The sequence below is a fragment of the Magnolia sinica genome, chromosome 2, assembly GCF_029962835.1.
Source record: "Magnolia sinica isolate HGM2019 chromosome 2, MsV1, whole genome shotgun sequence".
NCBI lineage: Eukaryota > Viridiplantae > Streptophyta > Magnoliopsida > Magnoliales > Magnoliaceae > Magnolia > Magnolia sinica.
This window is the reverse complement of record NC_080574.1, coordinates 131,334,174-131,346,897: the sequence shown is the minus strand read 5'-3', so window position 1 is coordinate 131,346,897 and position 12,724 is coordinate 131,334,174. Positions and strand designations below refer to the sequence as shown.

Here is a 12,724-nt window from a genome sequence, read left to right as displayed (position 1 = left end):
CATCATCATAACAATTTGTGAAAGTATTAAATTTTTTCTCTAAAAGAGAATTCCTTTCAATAAGAAGTCGTTTGGATGCTTGTAAATGATTTACTTGTAAATTATTTAAAGGCTATAAATGGTTTACAACCTACATGTTTAGCTTCAAGTTTTGCTAAGATGAGCTTAACCTAATGATTCAGTGTTTGGATAGCATGTAAATGATTTATATCATGTAATTGGGTATTCACACCTAATGTAGTTTAGAGAAGTAATTCCTTAAAAAACATTCAAACGGTGTATGAGAGAGAATTTTAAAGAGAAAATTGGGTTAAGACCATCTCATTAAAACTTATGGTTGAACCACAGAAAGCCAAGCATTAGGTGGTCCATAAAAGTAGGCCCACGAACTCAGAACATTAGGTGAGCCATATCAATATCTGTTGTCGTTGAAGGAGGGGAAGGAAGAAAGAGAGAGAGACAGAGAGGGAGAGAGAGAGAGAGACAGAGCCATTGGTGTTATCAGACACAAACAAGAGGGAGGTGTCTCTCCTTTATAGAAATGAATTAAGAAAAAATAAAAATAAAACGAGCCATTGGAGTCTGATAGGCTGTAAATGATTTTTTTTTTTTTTTTTTTTTTTACATGCACACACACCCCCACACACTCACGCTGGTGGAATTTCACCACTTATGGATACTCGAACCCTTGACCGGGTGTCTATAAAATGAAGGATGCGGATTGTGTCCTACCCTAGCCTGTCTCTAGCCATGAAGGGCAGCCCACCGTGATGTATCTGTATATCCATGCATCCCTTCTCTCTCACATCATTCTAAGTTATTGCACAAAAATGAGGCAGATCAAATGCACAAGTAAACCATACAGAAGATGATTGTTGCATTTAATGCTTTGGGCATTTAATGCGACCCAAGCTTAGTATTTGCTGTGGTCCACTTGAGCGTTGGATATACAGCTTGGATATAAAGATACATCACGGTGGGCCACTGCCCCTTAAATCATTTACAGCTGCTAAAAATAGTCATCCAAAAGCAAGTTGTAAATGATCCCTAGATGCTCTCCTTTTGCATTAAATGCTCTTCACATCCATGAATTGATAACTTGTTCCTTCCATTTTCTTGAATCCAATAACACTCGAAATATATCGTAAACTTTTTATGAAATTTTAAAAAGAAAATTACAGAGAATATTTAAAAGAGTATAAAACAATGAGATTACTTACACACTAGTATATATATTCTTTTGCACTAATAATGAAATATTAGAAAAAGGAATGAATAAATAACAGACCATTGTAGATGTCATTTTCCAAACATATTTAATGTAGCATCATGTGATGGATGATACTTAATCAATTAAAAGCCACACAGAGGTTGTATGCTTGGCATGGTATTAAAAGACGGTTTGTAACAGCCGTAACAGTAACGGTGTATGGTAAGAGTGTCGGTTATGTTCCACGGAGGAGACGTAGTTCATGATTTATTTTATAAAAGGCCCATTAACAAACCCATAATAGACCGGTACAAGGGCCCATTAACAAACCCATAATAGACCGATACAAGCCCATAACCGGCTGACACACTTTTTTTCTTTTCTTTTCTTTTTTACCATTGCACATTCTCTTTAAAAATAAAAATTAACCATTACAATTTCTCATTAAAAAAAATAATAATAACCATTACACTATAATAATAGATATTTAAAGTTCATATAATGAAGGCCATAAAACTGACCCAAATATAATAATAGCCATGGTGTGCTGTAAAAGCTATTACGTAGAGGTAATAGTGACAACCGTTACATATTATGGGATTGTAAAGGTCGTAACCACTATTATAGATAAAATGACCCGTAAAAGCCGTTACAGCCCCTGTAACAACCCGTTACATCAGATCTGTAACAACCTGTTACATCAGATATAAAGGTTATAATGGCCCCATAACGACTTGTTATACGGAGTCGATATAAGTTTTTCAGATTTTTTTCAATTATTAAAAAAAAAAAAGAAGACTCTGACAGTTGTTATGAAGGCCCTCTCATAACCGCCCGTTATATCCCCCATAAAGGCTGTAATGGCCTGATAAAGGTTTCTTGAATTTTTTCCGGACTACAAAAAAAAAAAGAGAGACAAAAAAAGAGAGAGGAAGAGAGAGTCCATAACAACCGTTAGGAAGGCTGTAAATCGTCCAGGTAATAATGGTGGTGTTACAGAATACCTTGATAATGGCTATTACGACTCATATCATAAAGGCCATAAAAATGACCTACATGGCCACTATTACTACTATTGCGTTCTTGTATACAAATAATTCTGATTAAACAGTTCAAATCTTGACTCTTGCTGACATTTATCATGAACCTAAAAAGAGAAAATCAACACTTATCTGGTTGTTTTAATATTACGTTGGTGGACATTTATTGGACAGCTAAAAAAGAAAAATAAAAATAAAAATCAAATGGTCCTAATTCCAGAAACAAGTATTCACAAATCTGAGGAAATGATTGCTCAAACAATCTGATATGGGCACTTTGACTTATTAACCGCGGGTTCCAAGTTTAATCGGTTGAATTTGCCCAGAAAACATAAAATAAAAATGCCGCATTTACACTCTGCATACGTGAGTATCAAGTGTCATCCTCTGCCAGAATATAAAATAACTCGGAAGTACAAATATTCTTTTAAGGCACATCGAAAGAAAAACATAAAAAATGCTATTACATCGCAATCGAATAAATGTCGCCGTAGAAATGCAAAAAAAAAAAAAAAAAAAAAAAAACTCTTTATTTGAATAATCTAATCCTGATTGGGGAATGCGATCCGTTGATTACAAAGTGAGATGGAGGCTTTAAGCGACACGTACCAAATTACCGCACGTGCGCCAGATACGGGCCATTCGTCAGATACCACCGGCCGGCGACACTCGCTCAACGAAGAAACAAACACGGCCCCACACGTACCATGTACGGTCGTTGAGCGTACGGATGTTAATGGTGGGTCCCACCTGATCTAAATCTCAGATAAAAAATACGTACGCATCCCAAATCGTGTGCCGTGGGAGCACCTACAACCTCACACGAACCCGTTACGGAAGCATTCCCTCACCGACATGCGCACTTTAACCGTCACCGGCTAAAATGCGCATCGTGGTCTGGTTCCGGTTCGGCGTTCAGATCCAAGCACCCCAAAACCGCATTTTCCTCCATCCTTTCTTCTTCTTCTTCCGTCTTCCTCTCCGTTTTACCCTTTCGTCTAATCGTTCCGCCGTCGCCGTCAGATTTAACGCCGTTAGGCCCCTCAAAATCCTCCCACTCGAATGTCGGCCTCCACCTCGCCCCCTTCTCCTTTGGTCTGCCGCTGTTGCCGCTGCCGTTGCCGAAATACTTCGCCGCAGCATGCATCCGGCGGAGAATCGCGAAGAATTCCTCCACCTCGTCCTCCGTCTCCGTACGGCCTCCGTCGTCCCCCCTCGGTCTCGTTCTCCTTCCGTTATCACCACCGTTCCCTGACCGTTTCCTCGCCTCCGTCGCCATGTGGTATGGTCCGACGGAACGTAACGCCCGCTAACGGCGTTTCCTTTTTCGTTTGTTTTTTCTTTTATTCTTTTCCCCAAAAGACGTCTCTCTGTCTCTCTCTCGATCTTTCTCGATCTCTCTGTAATGGGGAGTGCTAGTTTCTCCACCTGTTATAGGACTTTGGAGGAGAGATATGGTGGACCGCGCGTGCACCCGAAATTGCGCCTCGCATGATTTCCTCAAGACACTTGTGCCCGGATCTGAATGGAAGCGGATTGCGTACTGAGTGAACTCTGTGGAGCCCACCGTCATTCATGCATTGTATCTACTCCGTCCATCCGTTTTATCATAGAGTCGGGATCCTCTGATATCAGGTCAACAGAGAATTCCTGTTACCCTAATGGTTTGGCGTCCGAAGCTGTTTTATATTTTTTTTTTATTTTTTTAGTGAGTGGTGACGTGGACCAATGAGAATTTGGGTATCAGGAATTCTCTGTTGACCAGATAACAGAGGATCCGGACTCTTTATCATATAGTTTTAGGCTATAAACCAAAAATTAATCATATTCAAACCTCAAGTTGACCACACCGTCTGAAACAGTGTGAATTGAAGTCCACCGTTGAAAGGTTCTTGGGGCCGCAGACGTTTTAGATCAAGATGATATTTTTTTTCCCCTTCATTCATGTCTGTTTGATCTTATGAACAGTTTGGATGACAAATAAACATCATCACTGGGCCCTTAGAAAGGTTTCAACGGTGGAAATCAATAATTTCACTGTTTCCTTTGGTATGGTGTGCTTGAGCTTTTGATATACTTCAGTTTTTGTCTCAACTCCTAACATGATCTGGAAAAACGGATGAACGGTGTGGATAAACCACATACATTCACAATGGGTCCAACAAAGTTTACTGAGTACGACGAGAGGATACTGAGTAACCCAGTACGCAATCCGATTTCGATCTGGATGGAACATACGCGGAGCGGATTGGCTGGTGTACCACACATCAGCTATCTGACTGGTGAGTTGACGTCAGCAAGCAAATTCTGTGGTCCCATCATGAGGCATGTTTTATATCCAAGCCGTCGTCGTAAGACTTGAACCTAAAAATAATGCAAAACTAACCAAAAGCAGTAAGGGATTGAACTTCGACCATTGAAATCCTTTCGAGGGCACGGAAGTTTTGAGCCAATATGATATTTGTTTTTCCCTTTCATCCGGGTCTTTGTCACCTTACGAACAAATCGGAGAAAACAAATATTATGGTGGACCCTACGAAATGAATGTTTTAACAGTGAAAATCATTAACCCGCTGCTATCTGTGATATTGTTCATATGAGCTTTGGATATAATTAATTTTTAAATCTTGCTCTAAAATAATTTTAAAAAATGGAGTAACGGCGTGGATATAATAATAAATACATTATTTTGGAGCCCATTAAACTTTGATATCCTGTGAACCGTTGGTACAACTCGGAGACGGTGGTGTGTCAGCGCCCGTCTTTGTACGGCACGTATACACACAAGCTACATCGGTGGGGAAGCGGATTGCGTACTGAGTTACTCTAGTACCTTCTTATCGTACTGAGTAAACTATTTTGGCCCCACCGTGAGTGCATTTGGTTTATCCACGCCGTCCATCCATTTTTTCAGATCATTTTAGGGGCTGAACCCAAAATTAAAGCATATCCAAAGCTCAAATGGACCATACCACAGTAAGCAGTGGAATTATTGATTTCCACTGTTGATACCTTTTCAAGGCCTCCAGTGATGTTTATTTGTCATCCAACCTGTTACTAAGATACCAAAAAACATGAATGAAGTGAAAAAAAAATATCATCTTGATATAAAACTTGTGTGGCCACCTAGAAATTTTCAATGGTAGACATTAAATTCACATTGTTTCCATTGCTGTGGTCGACTTGATATTTGGATATGCTTCATTTTTGGGCTAACTCTTTAAAGTTAACCAGTAAAATGACGGACACAGTGGATAAAATGTATAAGTTATTGCGGGCCCCATACAGTTTACTCAGTACGGCTAAGCGTACTGAGTTACTCAGTACGCAATCCGCTTCCCATCGGTGGTGTGTGGTACACCAGCCAATCCAATCCGCTTCCGAACACATGCAACCATGGCAAGGGAAACGATTGGCTACTCCCCCTGCCACATGGCTGGTGGTCGGTGCTCTGTGGGTCCACCATGATGTATGTGTTTCATCCAAGCCATCCATATATTTTTCTATATCATTTTATGATATGAGACCAAAAGTGAGGTATATCCAGATCTCAAATGGACCACATTACAGGAAACAGGGTTGAATGAACGTCGATCATTAAAAACTTTTTCGGGCCATAAAAGTTTTGGATCAAGCTGATCTTTATTTTTTACCTTAATCTAGGTCTGTATGACCTAATCAACAGATTGGATCTCAAATAAACAGTATAGTGACACTTAAGAGGATTTTAATGGTAGATATCCAATCACTATTGTTTTCCTGTGGTGTGGTCCACCTGAGATGTATATTCCTCTCATTTTTTAAATCAAGCCTAAAATGATATGTAGAAATGGATTAACGGCATGGATGAAACACATATATCAAGGTGGGGCCCACAGACTACCGACCACAAGCCACCAGGCAGGGGGAGTAGCCAATCCGTTTCCCGTGACAAGATCCGGGCCATGTCCCCAGTGGGACTGAAAGGAACGTGCCATGTAACAAAAGCCATTTCATGTGGAAAGCACGTGTGCATTGAATATGGGCGGTTGTTGATTTTATTTCCACCCGTCCATCATCCACATGCAAATGAGGCCCGCCTAATGAGTGTATTAGCCTGATTTAATAGTCAGGGTACGTACACTGTTGGAACCACCTGCTGAGTGGTCTGGATCCTGCACAAGTATAACACGTCAGCACATGTGTCATGATTATGAAATGGTCCAACTTAAGAGGGCGCATATTGACTGCTTGCCTCCAAGTGCAGAGGTTCATAAGTAATATCCTGTGAATACAGGGTCGATCCCACAGGGAGATGAATTGCGAGAAGGAAAAAATCAAATGCAAAACAAGCTAAGTAATAAAAACTAAACTGATGATTTGATTTTTGGATTTTTGAATGGATGTAATTCAATTGAATAAAAAAAACACCCAAGCTTCAAAGTTCCACACATAGATTAATGTTCCAAAATCATGATGACTTGGATAACACAACTAGGATCTGAGCACTATGGTCAGCCTAATCGGAAAATAAAACACTTTAAATATTTTAATAAATGATATAAAAGATTAGAAAATAATAGATTTGCACCATTGACATATATTCTCAAGCGCCAGTGATTTTAAGTATTCAATATCTATAGGATAATGAATATCAAAGAAATATAACAGGTTGAGAACATCTCCTATCTAGGAAATCTGATTAATCTAGGGTAAGCCTATCCATCAATGTAAATCTCATATGATGGAAACATATGGATCTTACAAGAGGATAAAAACAAAACCTAAATAATAGATAATATGCATACACCATTATTCTCATCATTAAAACAATCAATCATCATAATTTAAAGAAATATTAAACCCATGTGCTTCCCTTCTAGCTTGGGCTAGAGGGAACTTAGAAAAACATAATTAAATTGCAGAAATAAAAAGCAACAAGAAAGAAAGAAGAAAAATTGCAAATAAAAAAGATCTAAAAGGAAAGAAACAACTTATAAAGCTTTAATAAAACTAAAAACTCTTAAAAAAAAACCCTAAATATTGCTCTTGAATGCTTCTAATGATGCTTTAGAATGCCCTAGGAGGCCTTATTTATAAGTAGGGAACTCCAAACTTCGTACAAAGTTGAAAACCCTAGAAAACGCCTCAAATATATGTATTTTCCCAAAATAGACTTCTCGCTGCATAGTTCGTTTAAAACAGACTTCCTGCTGCGCAGTTTTCCAAAATAAACTTCACAGCTTCAAAATACACTTTTTTAGGACGATTTCAGGATTCTTCACTTCAAATCTTCGATTCTCTTCATTCATCGCTTGGTTTTCTTGGATCTTTGGCATGTGAATTCTTCAATCTTGATCTCCTAAGATCCATCCATTGCCTTGGTGAATTTGAGCATCAAATTCTTACTTTTTAACACCTTTTTCAATCCAAGCTTTTAAATTCACCTTGCAACACATACATGAGTAAAATAGAATATTAAGATGATTTATGTTCATAAAACCAAGATATAAATGGCGAAAATTATGCAATATTTGAGTCTTAACACACCCCCCAACCAGCATTTTGCTAGTCCCGAGCAAAATAAGCAAAGAAAAATAAAAATAAGAAAAAAATAATTCTAGAAACAAAATTAAAATGAAAACAAAATTCTAACTACACCACTTTCGCAAGTAATCTCGATTGTATTTAGCATATGCAACAAGCCTTTAAACCCCTAGGTTTCCCCTAGTGGACGAGTTATAGTCTCGTGAGGGTTTCCAGAAATGTTACCCACAAACATTGAAAATAAGAAAAATATTTCAACACTATAAAATTTATACAATTATGCCTCCATTAATCATATGAATTCCAAAACAAAACAATACTTACCCTAGATATGAAGTTAGCTAGAATCTTAATTTGTTAATCCATTACATCCTTGAGTTCAGAGACCTAATCAAAATTTAGAATAGTTATAACCCAATATCCTTAAGTGCTTCGTGACACTAGTCTAACTTTGAGAAATATGCATGTTCCCTATCCTAACTCCTTTCAATCATCCCAAGAATATGAAATCTCTAGTTATCTCATTTTTTTTATGACATTTCTTCTTTTATCATCATATCCTCATTATTATAGACCACCCTTAGATGAAGATTCCCATCGGGTTTGCTTCATAACCTAAGGTATCGTACTTGTAATGGTAACAGTAATGGATACTTAAGTATTCTTACTCCGGATTACTGACACGATTGTTATGGTCATTGCATTCATGCTCTATAATAAAAATTTCTTTTTTTCCATCACTCTCTTTTTTTTTTCCCTTTAATATTCTCTCTTTTAAACATATATCAATGGTACTAGTTCATTCAACCTTGTTTGAATCAAAAGTTGTTATTTTAGTTCACATATCATATTCCTCACTTAGTTAGCTAGGGTGTATTGTGAATTCAGTACATCAAATTACAACTCACTTTAAACTAGTGATTAGATAATTGAACTCAAGTTTATAATTTTCAGTTGTCAGAATTCTGACTACTATCAACATAGAATAAATATTCACTTTGCCTTTGGAATTCGTAAAATATCATGTTCACATTCTTGTATATAAAAATATTATTTTGAAAATGTTGAAATTTTTTTATTTTTTTGTTCATTTTCCATAAACCTTAAAAAAATAAACTTAAACCTAACTGAAACCTAAAAATAATAAAAATAATAATAAAATAAACTGAAACTCCCAAAAAAAAAAAAAAAAAACTTACACATGGATGACTATCCACACACCCCAACCTAAAATCTACATTGTCCCCAATGTAATGATAATGTAATGTAGAGAACAATAAAAATAAAAGAAATGGTGGATAGTACCTGCCATGAAAAACTCACCTGCTATGTGACACTAAAAAAATTGAATATGATACAAATCCTACACAAATGCTCCGTCAGACCAGGAGCATCATTCTGAATATTCTGGCTCATGAAGAGGGACGGACTCCTCTCCTAAATGAAAGTTTTCCACATAAGGTTTCAATCTCTGACCATTAACCTTGTACACATTGTTATTACGTGAATTCTCAATTTCAATAGCCCCATGAGTATAAACATTCTTCACAATGAAAGGGCCTATACATCTTGATCTTAACTTTCCCGGAAAGAACTGGAGATTGAAATTGTACAATAGGACCTTTTGCTGAGGTTCAAAATTCTTCCTCAGGATATTTTTGTCATGAAAAACTTTGGTCCTCTCTTTGTAGATTTTAGAATTTTCATAGGAGTCTCTCCTCAACTCCTCTATTTCATTTAACTCTAATTTCCTTTGTCCACTTGCTTGATCCATATCAAAGTTTAATTTTTTTATTGCCCAGTAGGCTTTATGTTCCAATTTCACAGGCAAGTGGCAAGCCTTCCCATACACCAATCTGTATGGAGACATTCCAATCGAGGTTTTATAAGCAGTCCTATAAGCCCATAAAGCGTCGGATAGTCTGAGGGACCAATCCTTCCTATCTGGCCTTATAGTTTTCTCTAAAATGTGTTTGATTTCCCGATTAGAAATCTCAGCTTGCCCACTCGTTTGTGGGTGGTATGGGGTGCTCACTTTATGCTTGATGCCATATTTCTTCATCAAAGCCTCAAATGTTCTATTGCAAAAGTGAGACCCGCCATCACTAATGATGGCCTTTGGAGTTCCAAATCTAGCAAAAATATTTTCCTTGAGGAATCGTATGACCACTTTGTTGTCATTGGTCCTACTTGGAACTGCCTTAATCCACTTTGAAACATAGTCCACACCAACCAATATATAAAGAAATCCAAAAGAAGATGGAAATGGACCCATAAAATCAATACCCCAACAATCAAAAATCTCCAATGGTAAAATTGGGGATAAAGGCATCATGTTGCGCCGGGACACTCTTCCCAACCTTTGACATCTATCACAAGCAACACAGAAAGCATGGGTGTCTTTAAACATGGTGGGCCATTAAAAACCACATTGCAGGATTTTTGCAGTGGTTTTCTTAGCAGAAAAATGGCCACCACATGCTTCCATGTGACAAAAAGAAATAACACTTCGAACTTCATCCTCTGGGACACAACGTCTAAAAATTTGATCAGTCCCATATTTATATAAATACGGGTCATCCCAGAAGAAGTTCCTAACCTCGGTTTCAAAACGCTTCCTATCTTGTAACTTCCAATGATATGGCATTTTTCCCGTTACAAGATAGTTCACTATATCCGCATACCAAGGTAATTTAGAGATCGCAAATAATTGTTCATCAGGGAAAGTGTCCTGGATATGCATTTCCTCAGTGGAATCATCTACCAATCTAGAAAGGTGATCGGCCACTACGTTTTCTACTCCTTTCTTATCTTTTATCTTTAAGTCAAATTCTTGGAGTAAGAAGATCCATCTCAAAAGTCTTGGCTTTGCATCCTTCTTAGATAACAAATATTTCAGAGCCGAGCGGTCCATGAAAATGACCACTTTGGATCCCAACAAGTATGACCTAAACTTATCTAAAACAAAAATTACTGCAAGTAACTCCTTTTCAGTTTTGAGTAGTTCACTTGGTTCGAGTTTAGAGTTCTACTCGCATAGTGAATAACGTAGGGCTGTTTATCTTTCCTTTGACCCAAAACAGCCCCTATGGCATAATCACTTGCATCGCACATTAGTTCAAAAGGAAGTGTCCAATCTGGTGGACGCATGATAGGTGCAGTGGTAAGGGATGATTTAATTTTATTAAAGGCACTTGCACACTCATCTGTCCACTTAAATGGAACATCCTTTTAAAGAAGATTAGTCAAGGGTCTAGTAATAGCACTAAAGTCCTTGATGAATCTTCTATAGAAACCAGCGTGCCCTAGAAGTGATCTAATATCTCTAACAGTTCGGGGGATAGGTAGATTAGCTATAATGTCGAGTTTTGAGCGATCTACCTCGATTCCATTTTTGGAGATAACATGGCCCAAAACAATTTCCTTTTGAACCATGAAATGACATTTCTCCCAATTTAAGACAAGGTGTTTCTCTTCACACCTAGACAAGACAAGAGATAAATTGTTGAGGCATTCCTCAAAACTACTCCCAAATACAGAGAAGTCGTCCATGAAAACCTCAAGAAATTTCCCAACCATATTTGAAAAAATACTTAACATACACCGTTGGAAAGTTGCTGGGGCGTTACACAATCCAAATGGCATCCGTTTGAAAGCAAACGTGCCAAATGGACAAGTGAACGTGGTTTTCTCTTGGTCTTCAAGGGCTATCTCTATTTGGTTATATCCAGAATATCCATCAAGAAAACTATAAAAGGAGTGACCTGCTACCCTCTCTAAAACTTGATCAATGAATGGTAGAGGGAAATGGTCCTTCTTTGTGACTTGGTTCAATTTTCTATAGTCAATGCAAACACGCCAACCAGTGGTGACACGTGTTGGTATGAGTTCATTATTAGAATTCTGCACAATAGTTATTCCAGATTTCTTTGGGACTACTTGAGTTGGACTCACCCAAACACTATCGGATATTGGGTAGATGATTCCCACATCTAATAATTTGATCACCTCATTTTTTACAACTTCCATCATGTTTGGATTGAGACGCCTTTGAGGTTGTCTAATTAGTTTGGCGTCATCATCGAGGTGGATCCGATGGGTGCAAATGGAAGGGCTTATACCCTTGATGTCAGAAATGGTCCAGCCCAAGGCTCCTTTGTGGTCCCTTAGAACTTTCAACAATTTAATCTCTTGATCCTTCTCTAAAAATGAAGAGATCACCACAGGATAAGTTTTATTTTCACCTAAGTATACATACTTAAGCTCATTTGGCAGTGGTTTTAAATCAAGCTTTGGAACATTGGTTGGTGATGGTAGAGGTTGCAAGTCCTCGATAGATAGGATTTGAGTGCGCGGTCTCCATTGGCACATACCAATGTCCTGAGTGGTAGTGCTCTCATTATCATCAGAAATTTCAGCAAGCACTTTTTCTAAATCAGAATTTTTCAAGTCTCCAATGACTTGAATCAATTCATCAGTCAGACTAGGTTCTAATTCCTCTTCTTCTATCTAGCAGGCCATGAACTTCAACTCATGGATCTCATTATTATCAATGGGCTGCTTACATAGATTGAAAATATTTAGCTCTAGAGTCATGTTACCAAAAGACAAGTTCATCATTCCATTCCTGCAATTTATGATTGCATTTGAAGTTGCTAGGAATGGGCAGCCTAAAATGATGGGAACTTGAGCGCTAGCATTTACACATGGTTCAGTGTCTAGTACAATAAAATCCATAGGGAAGTAGAATTTCTTCACTTGGATTAGCACGTCTTCTAAAATTCCCCTTGGTACCTTAATAGAGCGGTCAGTGAGTTGAAGTGTAATCGTGGTTGGTTTAAGCTCGCCTAACCTCATTTGTTTGTAAACCGAATAAGGTACTAAGTTGACACTTACACCCAAATCTAACAAAGCATGTTCAATTTGAAAATTTCCAATAATACAAGGA

The 12,724-nt window shown here is 37.8% G+C and overlaps 1 protein-coding gene across 1 annotated transcript; it reads right to left on the bottom strand.

The window, feature by feature from the left end:
- Window positions 1–3,121: 3,121 nt before the first annotated feature.
- On the bottom strand, window positions 3,122–3,529 carry LOC131227900 (protein NIM1-INTERACTING 2). The gene has a single exon (XM_058223735.1). The coding sequence runs from the start codon at window positions 3,527–3,529 to the stop codon at window positions 3,122–3,124; it is 408 nt and encodes a 135-aa protein (XP_058079718.1).
- Window positions 3,530–12,724: the final 9,195 nt, after the last annotated feature.

Bases quoted from the DNA above. Each gene is read 5' to 3' on its own strand.
- LOC131227900 (XM_058223735.1), bottom strand. From the start codon at position 3,529: ATGGCGACGGAGGCGAGGAAACGGTCAGGGAACGGTGGTGATAACGGA.